Here is a 20,755-nt window from a genome sequence, read left to right as displayed (position 1 = left end):
AAGGCTAAGGCATTGCTTAGATGGCTGTACCATATACTCAGAATTTATAGGAGTGCATTTTAGCTACATCCATGCAATAAGATGAAAAAGAAGGTGGGGGATGTCATTTGGGAACTCAGGGGTAGAAAGGGTACTTCTCTTTCTACACCCGAACTCACGCCTTGCAAGCTACAGATTAGTGGTCTAACAGGACAGGGCTTACCCCTTACAATGCCACCTAGCGAGGTGTAACAAGAGTCAGAGCTCATCTCCGGGGACACACTTGGTCATATACCAGGGAATAGCTGCCTATATAAAAATGTGGGCACCCCTCACCTGGAGAATGTGATGAGGGGACCCCGAGTAGGGTGACCCCTCGTTTGTAAATTTCACGGACCGTCCGTTATTTGGGTGTCAAGTGCTTTGCAAGTCATAATTCCTTTGATGGGCGCCTTTTGACCATAATTATGGGGATTGTAGCAATCTGTGCTAAAATTTGTTTCTAGCTCAAATGGATCAAACGTTACTAAAAAAGTGGCAACGTGTTCATGCACAATGGAAGGCACTTTACAAAGATTAACTGGTCATCGTTCAGCGCTTATTTCTGTATTCAGTTGTTCAGCTGGTACGGAGGTGAAATCTTTGCCCAGACAGCTATGTTACGTTATTATTTATAGAGCGCATGGCTGCCCCAATAACAGGGTTTCCCAGCACTGGACCAAAATAAGTGAAAAATAGCAGGAGGAACAAAAGGCTAGTGAGAGACCTGGAAAGCAAATAGCCATGTTTGAAGTTTTTTTTCTGAGGTATGCTGTTCCAAAGGACAGGTGCCAGCACCCGAAAGGAGAGTCCACCCAATTTCTTGCTCTTAAAAGAAGGGAATCACTGCCAGGTTAAGATCTGCAGAGCGAAGAGCTCTAGTGGGAAAGTTGGGCATCATAAGTTCGGAGAGAATAGGAGCTCCTGAAAAGTGCATAATCTTATGGGTGGTACTGAGAAGTTTAAACGGGAAGCGCTTCTCTGTGTATAATTTTGTTTTTTTTAAATTAAGTAATACTATAAATAAATGTGCTGCATTATGCAGCATAATTTTCCAATTTTTTGCTGCATAATTTAGTCATCCCTGTCGTATACGTTGGTGCTCCCCTGCTGCAAAATTCCAGTGGCCCTGCACACACTGCCTACCAGTACGAATGGCATTTAACTCCTACGCCTTGCAGTTTTATGTGTCTTAAGTAACATTTCCTATGCATTAACGTACACACTTATAGGAGTCATTGTCTCTGAATAATGTGTGTGATGTAAAGCACTCGACACCCTACATTGGGATGAGTAGCACTATAAAAAGGTCTATAGAGAGATGAGAGGCACTGTTAAATAGTGGTAAAGAGGGAATCCTTGGAGAAGGAGGTTGTGGGGATGGAACCAACAAAAATTCCTGCAACCGTTGCAGCAAGCTCTAAATCCGGCCCTGCCAGAGGCATAGCTATCATTCCTGCAGCCTATGCAGTGCCTATGGCTGCTACTGTTCGAAGAGCCAGGTCTTGAGAAGTCTTCTGAAGGTCTTCGGTCTGCCGCAGGTGGTGGGGAGGGTGTTCCAAGTCTTGGCGGCGAGGTGTGAGAATGATCTGCCGCCGGTGGTCACTCTTTGGATGCGGGGGGACGGTGGCGAGGGCTGCGGAGCGGAGCTGGCGGGTGGGGGTGTAGAGGCTGAGTCGGCTGTTGAGGTACGTTGGTCCGGTGTTGTGGAGTGCCTTGTGTGCATGGGTGAGGAGTTTGAAGGTTATCCTCTTGTTGACAGGGAGCCAGTGTAGGTCTCTCAGGTGGGGTGTGATGTGGCTGCGGCGAGGGATGTCGATGATCAGGCGTGCAGAGGCGTTCAAGCAGTTTCAGGAGTTTGGCCGGGGCTCCTGCGTAGAGTGAGTTTCCGTAGTCCAGTCTACTGCTGACGAGGGCCTGGGTGACCATCCTTGTTTCGGTGGGGAGCCACTTGAAGATCCTGCAAAGCATGCGTAGGGTGTTGAAGCAGGAGGAGGTGACGGCGTTGACCTGCTTCGTCATGGAGAGGGTAGAGTCGAGGATGACCCCTAGGTTGCGTGCGTGGTCGGTGGGTGTCGGGGGTGTTCCTAGTGCAGCCGGCCACCAGGAGTCGTCACCAAACACCTGTTGCCCCCATACAGCGATCTCAGATCAAAAGAATTCCGCTAAAGAAGCCACCAGGCCAGTCAGGACATTGCAGCGCCTGTCTAACCAGGAGCGCCCTATGATGAAGCATGACCACCTAAAAAGTGTGCGAGGGCATTACGATCTGAAATGCAGATCTCCCAGCGACAAATACAGTAGGCATACATTGACACCTTACACGTGTTTGCCACAACAAAGGAACTGATCTCCTGTGTCTCTGGTATCACCTAATCCCAAAATATTCTAGTGCCACATGGTAACCTGGCAGATAAATGCCTCATCCTGGAGCTTTGTAATCATTTTTCCATAATTATTTGTACAATTGCTTTTTCTTACCAAATAGTGGTTTTCTATCTGCATGTTTTTTTTATTTCTATAGTGTGGCAATAGTTAAAAGGCAACAGAATGCTGTACAAGATCCAAGACAAAATGTATGTCTGGACACCTGCACTGTTGAGGAGCACATTTACTAAGATTTCATGCAACACAGTGCAGCAAGTGAAGTTGCTGCACCGAGTTGTGAGAAAGAGAAAGAGCAGAACAGCACCATATTTTCAAAGGCACGGTGCAGTTGTGCTCTCTCCTAGCACTGGCGCACTTGTGGCTGCCTAGTGAAAAAACGTTGTGGTCAGGTGAGTAATCTGAACAGGAAGACAAAACTATCCTTAGAGACCATTTCCTCCTTGAAAGTGTGATCTGCAGTATGAACAGGACCTTCGGGACAGGAAAGAGGAGGAGCTTTAATAGCCCGAAGTTGAGCAGTAGCATCAGGGGCTGAAGGTGAATTGTTGTCCTAACTGTTGACCCTTTGTCCTGAATTTTTATTGTCACTGTCCAGAATTTGCCATCCGGTCAGGTGGTCACCCTACCCACCTAGTCTCCTATATCTCACAGATATTCATTACCCATGGCTCCAGCCAGAACCACCAGAGGGATTTGTAGGAGTAACATGGTGATGGTGTATCATTAAGGTGCATTGTGAAAGGAAATGCCTTTAAGGATTCTTTTTTTGTGGGTGGTTGTTTCCGCTCACAGAATGTAGTAGGTGCGCCCGGAACAGTACACACACACTGGCCGAGACTTGGCTGAGGCCAATGCTGTCGCTTTGTGAGAGTTGAGTTGTGAAAGGAGGGAAGGGAGCTTGGTGTTCTTGGAGCAAATTAATGAGTTACTGGGGGTGTGGTGCTACCCCCCCCCCCCCCCATACGGCAATCGGCTAAGCCACCCACAAACCATTAGACTTAACGCACTGGGCTCGTTAGAACTATAAAAAACGGACTGTGTGGGTGCCCTGGTGATCATTATGCGACAGGATCTCTGACTCACTATTTCAACATTTATTTTCGATCTTCGGGGGTTGGGGTGCAGTGACTCGGTGCGAGTACGTTCTCCCATTTAATCTGCATGGACCAGCTGTGGTAGGTAAAAAGCAGAGTGTAATGAGCTGTATGATTAATGGAATGTTTGAACCTGCAGACCTTGGCTGTGTGGAAATAGAGCCGTATATGTATTCATGTTTTGTCAAACCCCCGAGCGTTATCCTGATCTGCCGAGGGTGTATGGCGCTGCAGTGCCGTGACTCACTGTATCAACGCGCTGTGCTCGAATTCGTTCTGCAGAGGCTGTCGCCGAGGGTGCAGCAAGGAGAGAGGATTACATGTGCTGCATGAATATAGGTCTAAGTGGATGTACACGTTGGCGGTCTGCAGAGGTGGCAGATGTGCGGATTGTGCACAAGGTGGCATGCATCAGTTCCCCTCAGTTTATGGTGGTTCTGGGTCAGGAGTCTTATAGCATGGAGTACTGTATGCAAGCGCTGCATATCTGTAGGCGACACAATGCACGCGTTGGAAATATATGGGGCTAAACTTCTGCGGGCTGTGCACAAGGTAGCGGAGCGGCTTTCACTCAGTTCACGGATGTTGTGGACCAGCCGGGAAGCTGCCTGGAGGACTGGTTTTACGCAGCGCGATGCAGACTGGCGCAGTGACTCACTGTTTGAACATGCTCTCCATGCTCTTGATCTGCTTCCTGCTGAACTCTTTGAACTCCGTGTATGGGTTGAAGACCCGCATGCTCGGCTGTTGCTGCTCGCCTACACCCTCGTTCAGGTCGTTCCGTCGCTGCAACTTGGCGCTGAGCTCCGGTCCAGCGCTGGGCGCGGACTCCCCGTTCTGCCGCTCCGACTCTGGGGCTCCGCCATTCCCAAGTCCCGGAGGCTCTCCGTCGCCTTCCTCCACCTTCAGTCTCCGATTCAGCTTGGAAGCCAGCTCATCAGAAGCCATGGCTGAATGCGGAGGATCAACACTTGTTGCTGTCGATGACACCTGTGGCTCGCGCACTCAGCCGAACACGGAAATAACTGTCAGCCAGTCTGAGCTGTAAATGACAGGAAAGGCCGTGTGACGTAGGACGCCACGCGCTGATGTCACACGCCCATCTATACAACTGCCACGCCTCTTTTGGGACGAAGGCATGGGTTGGGATTATTAGATTCACCTATCCCATTCTCATCCTGTACTTCAGTGACTGGTCACACGGAGAATGAAGTAGGAATGGATTGGATCCCGAAGCAGCCATGGAAACGTGTAGCGTGCTGCCCTTATTAAAGTGATTAGTCTTGCCAGGTCTCAGACCCGAGAATGATCAAAACTTTAAGTGTCCCTATGGGGCTCTGTACTCGTCCTTAACTTTACTCACAAAATCACTGATCAATTTATGGTGGCTTTGTGTCACCCTTTTCGTCTTGCCATGAAATTACACGCTAGCGTTTAATATGTTTAATCATTGCTTGTATTATGCATATCTGTAATGTTGCCCCTTTACTCCCTGGCAGTGCCCACCACAGATGACTCAGACACTGCTTAGATGTTGAGGGGTTTATTTCTTAATATGATCGCTATTGCAGGAGCGCCGGTGCGGAGCTCCGTCCTCTGTTTAAATCGGCGCGCTAATGCCGATCCTAAGATGGCCGCCGCCGGAAGTCCGGTGACGTCACGCCTAGCGTGCCGTCAACTAGACCGCAACACCACATCTCCTCCCTTTACAACACCAAAGTCACTGTTCCCCTTAACACACAAACAGTCTTACTTGTGGTCTAGGCTGAACTCCTCAAACCTCCTGGGGAGCATTACTCTTCTTCCGCAGCGTGTTCTCCTACCTCCTGCGCCTGCGGTCGGGGTATCTCCCCCCCTCATCGGACCAGCTTCCCCACACACTTCTAGGGGCTCACTCTCACTCAACTCAGTCCCTCGGTCATCCCGTCGCGGAGTCACGACTTCTCCTCCTCGTGGACTCCCGGGTCCCTTGGGAACACTTCCTGCCTCCTTCTCTGGTCTCCTACTATCGCCTGTCCCCACCGGGGTGGCTCTGGCTCCTGCCTCGCAGTCCAGCTCCCCACTCCGCTCAGTCTCATCGATTCTGGAGCACCTTGCCATCCGATCTTGTGCCCAGATCTTCCCGTCGCTTAGTAATGCTGATGTGGAATAGGGTTCCACAACTTGGAAGGGGGGGGTGAATTTGCTGTCCCCTTTCTTCCCCGGTGAGGGTAGTTTCACCCTCACCCACTCTCCTTTTTTCAGGGCTGTTTCTTTGGTGTTATGCCTTGCGTCGTAGTAGTTCGTGTAAACGGCTTGTGCCCTCTCTAAGTTTCTGCGCACCACTGCCGGTGACCAATGACTCTGCACCGTGAGCCTCTTCCATGCTACATTGTCTCGGGTGAACGGTTCTCTTCCTCGCAGAATGCGGAATGGGCTGTAGCCTGTGGACGAGGGAGTTATCCGGTAAGCCCATAGCATGCGCTTGAGTTCTTTCTCCCAGCTTGCTCCCTGACCGATAGCTGCTTGCACTGACCCCATTATCACCCTGTTGAATCTCTCTACTGCTCCGTTTCCTGCAGGGTGGTAGACCGGTGTGTGCCTGGCGGTTATCCCATTCCTGTCCATGAAGGCCTCCCACTTGGCGGAAGTGAACTGTGGGCCGTTGTCACTGAGGATCCCCTTGGGGATCCCTTCTCTGATGAAAACTTCCGTGAGGAATCCCAGGATGGTGTCAGTCTCTGCGTTATCATCCACATGGACTTCTGGCCACTTCGAGTACCTGTCCACCACCACGGTGAGGTACTTCTGGTCACCACTGGCATCTTGTATGGGACCTAGAACGTCTATGGAAATCTCCTCCCACGGGTTTTCCGGGTAGTCAAAGCGGCCCAGCGGTGGGCGCAGCACCTTCTGCGTCTTGTCTGCATTGTTGCATTGCTCGCACGTTCTGACGTGTCTTTCCACCGCGAGATCCAGCCCTGGCCACCAATAATCCTCCTTCACTCTACCCTTCGTCTTCACGATGCCCAAATGTCCTTCGTGGGCCAAGGTTACTACTCTGGGCCTTAGCGCCCTCGGGGGCACCACTTTGTTGCCTCGGAATAGAAAACACGGGTTGTCCCCCAGCGACAGTTCTTCCCTGACTTCCCAGTATTGTTTCAGTTCTTCTCCAAGTAGCCTCTTCTCCGGCCACCCCTGTGTCACGTATGTTTTGACAGCCGTCACCTTCTCATCAGACCCATACTCTTCTTCCCACTCCTGCTTGCTGATCGCTCTTTCGTGATCGCTCATGAACGCCACTGCGTACTCGGCCCACTTCTCTGTGTCTTGCACCTCCGCCGACTCCTTCGCTGCCGCCCTGCTCAGGTAGTCCGCCACGCGGTTCTTGGTGCCTGGGATGTACTCTACGTCGTACACGTAGTCGAGGAGACGCAGGGTCATCTTCGCTATTCTTGGGGTAGCGTGCTCGTGGCCATTGGAGGTGAGCACTTTGATCAGGGGTTTGTGGTCTGTCCGCAAGAGGAACCGCCCCCCCCACAGGAACTGCCGGAATCTTTCCACCGCCCACACGACTGCCAGCATCTCTTTTTCAATCACGCTGAACTTGCGTTCATTGTCGGCCAGTGTGCGGGACGCGAAGCTGATGGTCACTGTCTCTCCTCGCGCTGACTGTTGAGTGAGCACTGCCCCGAGTCCTCGGTCGCTGGCGTCCGTTGTCAGGGTCGTGGGGGCTGTGGGGTCAAACCCTTGGATGGGTATGGCACTACAAATTTCTCTCTTCACCTCTTCGAATTCTCTCTCCTGTTCCTCCTTCCATGAGAACGCCGTTTTCTCCTTCAGGACCGCCCTCAGGTGGTGTGTCTTTGACGCGAAGTGGGGTACGAACTTGCTATAGAACTCAGCCATCCCTAAGAATGTCCGTACCTCCTCCTTGCTGGCGGGTGTGGGCGCGTCTCTGATGGCGGCTACGTTGGATGCCTTGGGTTTTATGCCTTCCTGACTGATTTCATGTCCCAGGTACGTGACGTTCCCCAGTCCAAACTTGCACTTGTCCCACTGGGCAGTGAGCCCGTTTTGTTCCAGTACCGTCAAGACACCGGCGAGCCTCCGGTCGTGTTCTTCCGTGGAGGCGCCCATCACCAGGATGTCGTCTTGGAAGAACTGGACCCCCTCCATCTTGTTGAACAGGCGGTACATCAGTTTTTGGAATACCGCCGCTGCCGAGGCGAGCCCGAACGGCATGCGTAGGAATTTGTAGCACCCGAAAGGAGTGATGAATGACGTGAGGTGGTTGCACGATTTGTGGAGCGCAATCTGGTGATACGCGGATGTTAAGTCCACTGTGGAGAACCACTTGGCGCCTTTGGTCTTAGCTAACATCTCGTTGATGCGGGGCAGAGGAAACTTGTCCACTACAATGTTCTTGTTGAGTTCCCTGAGGTCCACACATAGCCTCACCTTCCCGTTCGGCTTCTGCGCCACGACTAATGGGGACAGCCATTCCGCGTTGTCGATGGCTTTGATGATCCCGTTGTCCTCCAGTCTCTGCAGTTCCTCTTGCACTGCCTCCCTGGTGCGGAACGGGATGTTTCGCACTTTGTGGGACACTGGTCGGGCCCCTTCTTTGAGGTTAATCTTGTGGGTGAACTTTGTTAGCTTCCCAATGTCGTCTCTGAAGACTTCGGGGAACTCCTCCTTCCACTGCCTTGCCTCCCTTTTGGGGTCGTCCTCCATCATGAGCACTTGAATGCGGCCTCCGGGGTTAAGCTTTATTTTCAACTTCCCTTGATCCTTCCATCCCAACACTGAGGGCCCCTTTTCCGCCACGTACAGTTTCCCTTCACACGTCCTGCCCATGAACTCGAACATTAGGGGGCAATATCCTACCATGGGTATGGGTTCCCCTGTGAATGTCACTGGGTGAATGTCCGTGGGGCGCAGTCGGTGTGTTATGGCAGGAGCGAAGTCCTCTTCCCATATCTTCCTCTTTATGATCGTGTAGGGGGACCCTGAGTCTGCGACCATGGTGACTTCGACGCCTCCTATTGTCATGGCGCACCTCGGTTTCTTGTCGACTGCGCCGTCAATCTCTAAGATTTGGTCGTCTATCATCAGGATCTCTTCGTCTTCCTCCTGCCCTTCTTGCTCTTCTTCCTTGGTCACATCTTGCGCCACGTATTTCACCTGCTGCCTTGACGTCTTCCTACGGCATACTCTCTCGTAGTGCCCCATCAGCCCGCAGTACGTGCACTTGGCCCGGAACGCTGGGCACCCTTTGTCATTGGCGGCATGTCTTTCGCTGCCGCACCTGTAGCACCCGTTTGCGCTTCCCTGTCCCTGCGCCTGCTGCTTCGCGCTCCGGGACATGGGCTTCCTTTGTTGGCGTGTGCCGTGCTGTTCCGCCGTCGTCGGTCTCTCGTGGCCTTTCCGGTCCTCGATCTTGCACACTGCTTGTTCTGGGTATCGGTCCTTCTTAGCTGTTTCCGCACATCTCTTGGACATTTCTGCCTTCTTCACCATGGCAATTAACGTTTTGAGGGGTTCGTCTCCGTGAGCCCACAGCTTATCCTGGATGGACGCGTTCGCTGCGTGCATTACTATTTGGTCCCTGATTAGCTCTTCCTGGAAGGCCCCGAACTTGCACGTTAGGGCCAGCTTTTGTAACGCCGCTACATACTGGTCGATAGTCTCCCCCTTCTGTTGCGCTCTGTGGTAGAAGTTGTACCTGTCGACGGCTACACACACAGTTGGGCGGTAGTGGGCATCCATGTCGTCGATCGCGTGTTGGAATACGTTGTCGTCCGCTGCGGGCCGCGCCACCTTCACCAGATCGTCGTAAACCCTCTGACCTGCTGGGCCTAAGTGGTGTAGCAGCATCCTCTTCCTGCGTGAGCTCGAGAACTCAGCACCACTTTCTTCCTCCAGGGCGAACAAGAAATTCAAGAAATACGGTTTCCAATCTTCCCATGGCATGTCCGGAACCCCTGTTTTCGTGAGGAAGGGTATCGGGTTCGGCAGGCCCGTCGACGAGGCACTCATCGTACCTCTTGCCTCCGTTCGCCGCTGTACAGGACTCGAGCCACTCGATCCCTGGGTGCTGTCTGTGCCCCCTGCGTCTGGGTCGTCGTCTTGGTCCGTGGCGCCGCCGCTCGCGTGTCGACCTGTGACCCCCGCCACGATGTGTGTGACTTCACCACGTGGGCTCTTCTTGGGGCGGTCCCCCCCCCCGCTGCGGGACTGCTACGGTTCAGAATCTGGTTCTGGAGGGGGCTGGTCCGCCGTGTAGCGCTCTACCTCCACTCTCCGCGACACTGCCGCGCTCCTGCTGATCAGGGGTGGTGACTGTGGGCGTCGATGACTCGCAGGCACGAGGCACTCACCCTCAGAGGCAGCGCTGGGCCGTTTCACCTCCTCGTCGCCATTGTAATGTTGCCCCTTTACTCCCTGGCAGTGCCCACCACAGATGACTCAGACACTGCTTAGATGTTGAGGGGTTTATTTCTTAATATGATCGCTATTGCAGGAGCGCCGGTGCGGAGCTCCGTCCTCTGTTTAAATCGGCGCGCTAATGCCGATCCTAAGATGGCCGCCGCCGGAAGTCCGGTGACGTCACGCCTAGCGTGCCGTCAACTAGACCGCAACACCACAATATCTATACGCAAGAACTTATATTTAGATCGATTATGATGGGACATTTCACATAAAAGTTAATTGCCAGTTATAACATAGGACTAACGGTTCCACCTTTATGTTCCCTTATCGCTAATTAGGGACTTGTAGCAAGCTTATCGGTGGCTGCACTTGAACCTGATATTTTTGGACTTTCCTTGTCCAACAAGTGAAAATACTACGGGCAATAAACAAATGTAAGTGCATATTAGAAGTCTGCTCTGTGTCTACAAATTCCAATCTCAATAAAGAATTTTTTGAGGGATATATGACTATCTCGTGTTCTGATTACAATTTTAGAACACTGTTGGATCTGGATGATGCCACAACCATGTCAAGTACTAGTCCATGAAGAAACAAGATCGGTTACTATTACTACTATCAAAATAATTTTTGCGAGGTCAGTTGTCGGAATTTTTCTCTCTTTTAATGAGAGCACATTCCACTGGGCGTCACATTTATTTACTGATTAATGCCTTGTGTGTTCTTTTTTAGGGCTCGCCTGAGCTAGCGCTTTAGCGCTGCTCTGCCGAGAGTATTAGTAAGCGGGTTTTGGAAGTGCAAACTAGTGGCTTTTTTCAGGCCTCCAGCTACAGTGCATGTGCGCCGGGCGCGCGCACCCTTTGTCAGTCTGCGTGATCACTTTCGCAGCTGCTTTGATGTTCTCAGTGAGCCGCGCGGCCACTGAGAACATCAAAGCAGCAGTGAAAGTGCACACCATTTGCCAGCCTGCGTGCCTCTCTCCTCCTTAGTGCGCGTGACGTGCCCTACCACCTCCCTTATCCCACTTCCTGCGTGGTTTCCTGTTCTCATCGCCATTTGAGCAGCCGAGTTGCCCTTGCTGTTTCATAGGGATTCACCCTCGCACGTCTGTCATTCATGAGCGGTACAAAAGGAGTTGGTGATGGACGGAGCATCAGAACCAATCAAACACTCACACCCAGTCAACAGTTCTGGGTTTGATCCATCACCGTTCTTTAGCCCACTCTGCCACCCCAGTTCAGACATGGCCATATGCAAATCAGTCTGACCCTTTGCCTCATGGGAACAGTCCAGCCCGAACTGCCAAGCCATGCCTTCCCTGGACCTGAAACAAGCTTCCTAGGACCGGTTTCTGGCATTTCAGCCGTCTTCAGCCAGGCTTGCTTGAATCCAGTGGCAAAGTGAGCAAGGGACTCACGTCTGAGCATACCCTGCCAACTTATGGCGAACAAAGCGGTACAAAAGGGGTTTGTGATGGACGGAGCATCAGAACCAATCAAACACTCACACCCAGTCAACAGATCTGGGTTTGATCCATCACCGTTCTTTAGCCCACTCTGCCACCCCAGTTCAGACATGGCCATATGCAAATCAGTCTGACCCTGTGCCTCATGGGAACAGTCCAGCCCGAACTGCCAAGCCATGCCTTCCCTGGACCTGAAACAAGCTTCATAGAACCGGTTTCTGGCATTTCAGCCGTCTTCAGCCAGGCTTGCTTGAATCCAGTGGCAAAGTGAGCAAGGGACTCACGTCTGAGCATACACTGGCAACTTATGGCGAACAAAGCGGTACAAAAGGGGTTGGTGATGGACGGAGCATCAGAACCAATCAAACACTCACACCCAGTCAACAGATCTGGGTTTGATCCATCACCGTTCTTTAGCCCACTCTGCCACCCCATTTCAGACATGGCCATTTTTTTTTTTTTTTTTTTCAGACATGGCCATATGCAAATCAGTCCGACCCTGTGCCTCATGGGAACAGTCCAGCCCGAACTGCCGAGCCATGCCTTCCCTGGACCTGAAACAAGCTTCCTAGGACCGGTTTCTGGCATTTCAGCCGTCTTCAGCCAGGCTTGCTTGAATCCAGTGGCAAAGTGAGCAAGGGACTCACGTCTGAGCATACCCTGCCAACTTATGGTGAACAAAGCGGTACAAAAGGGGTTGGTGATGGACGGAGCATCAGAACCAATCAAACACTCACACCCAGTCAACAGATCTGGGTTTGATCCATCACCGTTCTTTAGCCCACTCTGCCACCCCAGTTCAGACATGGCCATATGCAAATCAGTCTGACCCTGTGCCTCATGGGAACAGTCCAGCCCGAACTGCCAAGCCATGCCTTCCCTGGACCTGAAACAAGCTTCATAGGACCGGTTTCTGGCATTTCAGCCGTCTTCAGCCAGGCTTGCTTGAATCTAGTGGCAAAGTGAGCAAGGGACTCAAGTCTGAGCATACCCTGCCAACTTATGGCGAACAAAGCAGTACAAAAGGGTTGGTGATGGACGGAGCATCAGAACCAATCAAACACTCACACCCAGTCAACAGATCTGGGTTTGATTCATCACCGTTCTTTAGCCCACTCTGCCACCCCAGTTCAGACATGGCCATATGCAAATCAGTCTGACCCTGTGCCTCATGGGAACAGTCCAGCCCGAACTGCCAAGCCATGCCTTCCCTGGACCTGAAACAAGCTTCCTTGGACCGGTTTCTGGCATTTCAGCCGTCTTCAGCCAGGCTTGCTTGAATCCAGTGGCAAAGTGAGCAAGGGACTCACGTCTGAGCATACCCTGCCAAATTATGGCGAACAAAGCGGTACAAAAGGGGTTGGTGATGGACGGAGCATCAGAACCAATCAAACACTCACACCCAGTCAACAGATCTGGGTTTGATCCATCACCGTTCTTTAGCCCACTCTGCCACCCCAGTTCAGACATGGCCATATGCAAATCAGTCTGACCCTGTGCCTCATGGGAACAGTCCAGCCCGAACTGCCAAGCCATGCCTTCCCTGGACCTCAAACAAGCTTCCTAGGACCGGTTTCTGGCATTTCAGCCGTCTTCAGCCAGGCTTGCTTGAATCCAGTGGCAAAGTGAGCAAGGGACTCACGTCTGAGCATACCCTGCCAACTTATGGCGAACAAAGCGGTACAAAAGGGGTTGGTGATGGACGGAGCATCAGAACCAATCAAACACTCACACCCAGTCAACAGATCTGGGTTTGATCCATCACCGTTCTTTAGCCCACTCTGCCACCCCAGTTCAGACATGGCCGTATGCAAATCAGGCTGACCCTGTGCCTCATGGGAACAGTCCAGCCCGAACTGCCAAGCCATGCCTTCCCTGGACCTGAAACAAGCTTCCTAGAACCGGTTTCTGGCATTTCAGCCGTCTTCAGCCAGGCTTGCTTGAATCCAGTGGCAAAGTGAGCAAGGGACTCACGTCTGAGCATACCCTGCCAACTTATGGCGAACAAAGCGGTACAAAAGGGGTTGGTGATGGACGGAGCATCAGAACCAATCAAACACTCACACCCAGTCAACAGATCTGGGTTTGATCCATCACCGTTCTTTAGCCCACTCTGCCACCCAAGTTCAGACATGGCCATATGCAAATCAGTCTGACCCTGTGCCTCATGGGAACAGTCCAGCCCGAACTGCCAAGCCATGCCTTCCCTGGACCTGAAACAAGCTTCCTAGGACCGGTTTCTGGCATTTCAGCCGTCTTCAGCCAGGCTTGCTTGAATCCAGTGGCAAAGTGAGCAAGGGACTCACGTCTGAGCATACCCTGCCAACTTATGGCGAACAAAGCGGTACAAAAGGGGTTGGTGATGGACGGAGCATCAGAACCAATCCAACACTCACACCCAGTCAACAGATCTGGGTTTGATCCATCACCGTTCTTTAGCCCACTCTGCCACCCCAGTTCAGACATGGCCATATGCAAATCAGTCTGACCCTGTGCCTCATGGGAACAGTCCAGCCCGAACTGCCAAGCCATGCCTTCCCTGGACCTGAAACAAGCTTCCTAGGACCTGTTTCTGGCATTTCAGCCGTCTTCAGCCAGGCTTGCTTGAATCCAGTGGCAAAGTGAGCAAGGGACTCACGTCTGAGCATACCCTGCCAACTTATGGCGAACAAAGCGGTACAAAAGGGGTTGGTGATGGACGGAGCATCAGAACCAATCAAACACTCACACCCAGTCAACAGATCTGGGTTTGATCCATCACCGTTCTTTAGCCCACTCTGCCACCCCAGTTCAGACATGGCCATATGCAAATCAGTCTGACCCTGTGCCTCATGGGAACAGTCCAGCCTGAACTGCCAAGCCATGCCTTCCCTGGACCTGAAACAAGCTTCCTAGGACCGGTTTCTGGCATTTCAGCCGTCTTCAGCCAGGCTTGCTTGAATCCAGTGGCAAAGTGAGCAAGGGACTCACGTCTGAGCATACCCTGCCAACTTGTGGCGAACAAAGCGGTACAAAGGGGGTTGGTGATGGACGGAGCATCAGAACCAATCAAACACTCACACCCAGTCAACAGATCTGGGTTTGATCCATCACCGTTCTTTAGCCCACTCTACCACCCCAGTTCAGACATGGCCATATGCGAAACTGGGTGTGAGTGTTTGATTGGTTCTGATGCTCCGTCCATCACCACCCCCTTTTGTACCGCTTTGTTCGCCACAAGTTGGCAGGGTATGCTCAGACGTGAGTCCCTTGCTCACTTTGCCACTGGAATCAAGCAAGCCTGGTTGAAGACGGCTGAAATGCCAGAAACCGGTCCTAGGAAGCTTGTTTCCGGTCCAGGGAAGGCATGGCTTGGCAGTTCGGGCTGGACTGTTCCCATGAGGCACAGGGTCAGACTGATTTGCATATGGCCATGTCTGAACTGGGGTGGCAGAGTGGGCTAAAGAACGGTGATGGATCAAACCCAGATCTGTTGACTGGGTGTGAGTGTTTGATTGGTTCTGATGCTCCATCCATCACCACCCCCTTTTGTACCGCTTTGTTCGCCACAAGTTGGCAGGGTATGCTCAGACGTGAGTCCCTTGCTCACTTTGCCACTGGAATCAAGCAAGCCTGGCTGAAGACGGCTGAAATGCCAGAAACCGGTCCTAGGAAGCTTGTTTCCGGTCCAGGGAAGGCATGGCTTGGCAGTTCGGGCTGGACTGTTCCCATGAGGCACAGGGTCAGACTGATTTGCATATGGCCATGTCTGAACTGGGGTGGCAGAGTGGGCTAAAGAACGGTGATGGATCAAACCCAGATCTGTTGACTGGGTGTGAGTGTTTGATTGGTTCTGATGCTCCATCCATCACCACCCCCTTTTGTACCGCTTTGTTCGCCACAAGTTGGCAGGGTATGCTCAGACGTGAGTCCCTTGCTCACTTTGCCACTGGAATCAAGCAAGCCTGGCTGAAGACGGCTGAAATGCCAGAAACCGGTCCTAGGAAGCTTGTTTCCGGTCCAGGGAAGGCATGGCTTGGCAGTTCGGGCTGGACTGTTCCCATGAGGCACAGGGTCAGACTGATTTGCATATGGCCATGTCTGAACTGGGGTGGCAGAGTGGGCTAAAGAACGGTGATGGATCAAACCCAGATCTGTTGACTGGGTGTGAGTGTTTGATTGGTTCTGATGCTCCGTCCATCACCACCCCATTTTGTACCGCTTTGTTCGCCATAAGTTGGCAGGGTATGCTCAGTCGTGAGTCCCTTGCTCACTTTGCCACTGGAATCAAGCAAGCCTGGCTGAAGACGGCTGAAATGCCAGAATCCGGTCCTAGGAAGCTTGTTTCCGGTCCAGGGAAGGCATGGCTTGGCAGTTCGGGCTGGACTGTTCCCATGAGGCACAAGGTCAGACTGATTTGCACATGGCCATGTCTGAACTGGGGTGGCAGAGTGGGCTAAAGAACGGTGATGGATCAAACCCAGATCTGTTGACTGGGTGTGAGTGTTTGATTGGTTCTGATGCTCCATCCATCACCACCCCCTTTTGTACCGCTTTGTTCGCCACAAGTTGGCAGGGTATGCTCAGACGTGAGTCCCTTGCTCACTTTGCCACTGGAATCAAGCAAGCCTGGCTGAAGACGGCTGAAATGCCAGAAACCGGTCCTAGGAAGCTTGTTTCCGGTCCAGGGAAGGCATGGCTTGGCAGTTCGGGCTGGACTGTTCCCATGAGGCACAGGGTCAGACTGATTTGCATATGGCCATGTCTGAACTGGGTTGGCAGAGTGGGCTAAAGAACGGTGATGGATCAAACCCAGATCTGTTGACTGGGTGTGAGTGTTTGATTGGTTCTGATGCTCCGTCCATCACCACCCCATTTTGTACCGCTTTGTTCGCCATAAGTTGGCAGGGTATGCTCAGTCGTGAGTCCCTTGCTCACTTTGCCACTGGAATCAAGCAAGCCTGGCTGAAGATGGCTGAAATGCCAGAAACCGGTCCTAGGAAGCTTGTTTCCGGTCCAGGGAAGGCATGGCTTGGCAGTTCGGGCTGGACTGTTCCCATGAGGCACAAGGTCAGACTGATTTGCACATGGCCATGTCTGAACTGGGGTGGCAGAGTGGGCTAAAGAACGGTGATGGATCAAACCCAGATCTGTTGACTGGGTGTGAGTGTTTGATTGGTTCTGATGCTCCGTCCATCACCACCCCCTTTTGTACCGCTTTGTTCGCCATAAGTTGGCAGGGTATGCTCAGACGTGAGTCCCTTGCTCACTTTGCCACTGGAATCAAGCAAGCCTGGCTGAAGACGGCTGAAATGCCAGAAACCGGTCCTAGGAAGCTTGTTTCCGGTCCAGGGAAGGCATGGCTTGGCAGTTCGGGCTGGACTGTTCCCATGAGGCACAGGGTCAGACTGATTTGCATATGGCCATGTCTGAACTGGGGTGGCAGAGTGGGCTAAAGAACGGTGATGGATCAAACCCAGATCTGTTGACTGGGTGTGAGTGTTTGATTGGTTCTGATGCTCCGTCCATCACCACCCCCTTTTTTACCGCTTTGTTCGCCATAAGTTGGCAGGGTATGCTCAGACGTGAGTCCCTTGCTCACTTTGCCACTGGAATCAAGCAAGCCTGGCTGAAGACGGCTGAAATGCCAGAAACCGGTCCTAGGAAGCTTGTTTCCGGTCCAGGGAAGGCATGGCTTGGCAGTTCGGGCTGGACTGTTCCCATGAGGCACAGGGTCAGACTGATTTGCATATGGCCATGTCTGAACTGGGGTGGCAGAGTGGGCTAAAGAACGGTGATGGATCAAACCCAGATCTGTTGACTGGGTGTGAGTGTTTGATTGGTTCTGATGCTCCGTCCATCACCACCCCCTTTTGTACCGCTTTGTTCGCCATAAGTTGGCAGGGTATGCTCAGACGTGAGTCCCTTGCTCACTTTGCCACTGGAATCAAGCAAGCCTGGCTGAAGACGGCTGAAATGCCAGAAACCGGTCCTAGGAAGCTTGTTTCTGGTCCAGGGAAGGCATGGCTTGGCAGTTCGGGCTGGACTCTTCCCATGAGGCACAGGGTCAGACTGATTTGCATATGGCCATGTCTGAACTGGGGTGGCAGAGTGGGCTAAAGAACGGTGATGGATCAAACCCAGATCTGTTGACTGGGTGTGAGTGTTTGATTGGTTCTGATGCTCCGTCCATCACCACCCCCTTTTGTACCGCTTTGTTCGCCATAAGTTGGCAGGGTATGCTCAGACGTGAGTCCCTTGCTCACTTTGCCACTGGATTCAAGCAAGCCTGGCTGAAGACGGCTGAAATGCCAGAAACTGGTCCTAGGAAGCTTGTTTCCGGTCCAGGGAAGGCATGGCTTGGCAGTTCGGGCTGGACTGTTCCCATGAGGCACAGGGTCAGACTGATTTGCATATGGCCATGTCTGAACTGGGGTGGCAGAGTGGGCTAAAGAACGGTGATGGATCAAACCCAGATCTGTTGACTGGGTGTGAGTGTTTGATTGGTTCTGATGCTCCGTCCATCACCACCCCCTTTTGTACCGCTTTGTTCGCCATAAGTTGGCAGGGTATGCTCAGACGTGAGTCCCTTGCTCACTTTGCCACTGGAATCAAGCAAGCCTGGCTGAAGACGGCTGAAATGCCAGAAACCGGTCCTAGGAAGCTTGTTTCTGGTCCAGGGAAGGCATGGCTTGGCAGTTCGGGCTGGACTCTTCCCATGAGGCACAGGGTCAGACTGATTTGCATATGGCCATGTCTGAACTGGGGTGGCAGAGTGGGCTAAAGAACGGTGATGGATCAAACCCAGATCTGTTGACTGGGTGTGAGTGTTTGATTGGTTCTGATGCTCCGTCCATGACCACCCCCTTTTGTACCGCTTTGTTCGCCATAAGTTGGCAGGGTATGCTCAGACGTGAGTCCCTTGCTCACTTTGCCACTGGATTCAAGCAAGCCTGGCTGAAGACGGCTGAAATGCCAGAAACTGGTCCTAGGAAGCTTGTTTCCGGTCCAGGGAAGGCATGGCTTGGCAGTTCGGGCTGGACTGTTCCCATGAGGCACAGGGTCAGACTGATTTGCATATGGCCATGTCTGAACTGGGGTGGCAGAGTGGGCTAAAGAACGGTGATGGATCAAACCCAGATCTGTTGACTGGGTGTGAGTGTTTGATTGGTTCTGATGCTCCGTCCATCACCACCCCCTTTTGTACCGCTTTGTCATTCATGAGCGGCAGGATTAAATAACTTTCTGCTATTTAGTTTTATTTCAGAAGCATAACCACTGCAGGCAGCTTACTAAATTCAGTAAAGCCCGCCACATGAGAGAGGAGTACATTTTAAATAGTATTTTTATATTGGTGTGAGGCAGAACACGGACAGTGATGCACAAGACTAAACCGATAGTGATGAGGGCAAACGCATTACGTAGTGCGGGTGGAAAAAATAAAAGATTATCTCAGCCAGCGAGTTTAACTTTTGAGAATGTGCAGGTGTCCAGCGTTTTGTTTAGCAAATCTGAGCTTTCAGCACCAATGCAGCGCAAGCCAATGTCGACCAGGTGTTTAAATAATATTATATTACTAGAAATATTAATAATAATAAACATTTTGGGGGTGTGCCATGCCGCACATGTCTTGACTTGTAATGTGATTGCAGTGTTGACCGTAACAACACGATTTTCAGGCCTGTTTAGAGAATCACTTGGAGCAAATGTCAACACGGCACCCGGTTTCATTTTTATTTTCATTAACGTACTCGGGCGCCGCTCTCCCTACCACGGCGCCCGGTTTCATGTTTTTTTTTTTCAATTGACTGCAGTCTGTGGTAGATCCCGGGTGCTCATTATTACTGTTCCAACGCAGCCTTACACTTGCCGTGACCTCTTGGAAAATCTCCTGGTTTCCCTGTGCTATATACTACTTTCCTTCTTCTACGCCAAGTGACAGCATGACTAACCACTTATGCGGTCCCAAAGGCGAGACCTATTGGCTATGCCAATGCTTGTTATGTTCACGTTCTGGGTCTGTGTTTTTTTCACGGTGTTTTCCTTCTCACTAAGCTAATTTCTTTCTACTATGAAGAGAATGTCATCAGTCACGGTCACGGGAGAAATTCACAGCTTTTCCCAATTCACTTGCAAGCCATACTTTTGGGACCTTCTTTTTCTTTTTTTCTTTTCCCTTCCTTTGACATCAGAAAAGCCACTTGCAGGTTATGGGTTTTGATATTGTTGTGAGAACTTGGAAATGTCAAATTCCGATATTAATAGCACGTACGAATCTCTGTCATTGTTTTTACAGCCTTGAGGAAGTCACTGGATGTGACGAAACACGTGTCGGCTGTCCGCGTGCATATTGATCAGGACCGCGTAGTGCAACAATTCTTGTTAATATCTTTGTATTTGTATCTGTTGAAATAGGGGTACACACAGTCCTGGCAATATTTTTGTATACAGAAGAATATCTGCATAAACTAATGGAAAGAAACTTTTGTACAAACTCATCTCTAATGTATGCCTGGAAGATATTGATTTTCTGGTTGTATGACACCAACTTATCAAGGTTACATATTTTGATCTTTATAATGTTTAGAGTGCCGGGGTATAATGATATTGTAGTGAGCGTATGTTTATACAAATGTAGTTGGAGTCGTTATGGGCCTCAAATGACTGACTACATTTTTATGAATATATTCCTGCTTGTTGTGCATGATCTGTCTGCGCACAAACTCATTTTAAACAATCATGTCAAAATTACAGCAACAGCTAGGACCAGGAGCGGTGTAATCCCGATACGGACTTTGATGAGCCCCAATCGGACCTCACCTGACAACAATACATTCCAGAGCAAGCTCAACAGTCAGGACTGAAGCATTTTCAATAAGAATGACAGACGCAGGTGGTAGTTTGAGAATTTATAAGGAATTTATAGGCAAAATACTTGAAATATGCCATCATAAATTTAGCAGCACAGCATATATAATTCATAAGTAAAAGAACTCGGAGAAGTTTGAATTTAAATCTGGCATAGATTTGCCTTTTAAAGATTGGAAACCCATACTGGATATACATGTATATGGTGACCTGTGAGCCTTCTGAAGTTTATCAGGCTCTGGTAAGAGCAATAAGTTCAGCTAGTTGTGCAGACGTGGCACAGGTAGGATGCTTCCACGACCCCACTCAAAATACACACAGTATAAGTGGCTCTTAAAATACCATGTTGGTTTCTAAAGTAGGACCCATCAACGAGAAGAGTATGGTCAGATTCGGGAAGGGGTACATCCAGTATATCAGGTCTCGATTTTGTGCACAACTCCTTAATGCTAACACAGTCGTGGTCAGAATCGCCCTAATCCTCTTCTGTGGTTGGCAACAGAGAAGGTGGGTTTAGTGTGCTACATCT

General features: G+C 51.2%; 1 protein-coding gene across 1 annotated transcript in view; it reads right to left on the bottom strand.

Annotated features, from left to right (window-relative positions):
* Positions 1-4,577, bottom strand: part of EFHD2 (EF-hand domain family member D2) — a 116,990-nt gene extending 112,413 nt beyond the window's left edge. Inside the window, exon 1 of the mRNA XM_085608666.1 lies at positions 4,159-4,577. Within this exon, the coding sequence (XP_085464792.1) occupies positions 4,159-4,448 (290 nt within the window). The 5' untranslated portion in view covers positions 4,449-4,577. The remainder of the gene's footprint in view (positions 1-4,158) is intronic.
* Positions 4,578-20,755: the final 16,178 nt, after the last annotated feature.

Source organism: Triturus cristatus, chromosome 1_2, assembly GCF_964204655.1.
Source record: "Triturus cristatus chromosome 1_2, aTriCri1.1, whole genome shotgun sequence".
Lineage (NCBI taxonomy): Eukaryota > Metazoa > Chordata > Amphibia > Caudata > Salamandridae > Triturus > Triturus cristatus.
This window is presented reverse-complemented; position numbering and strand designations above follow the sequence as displayed.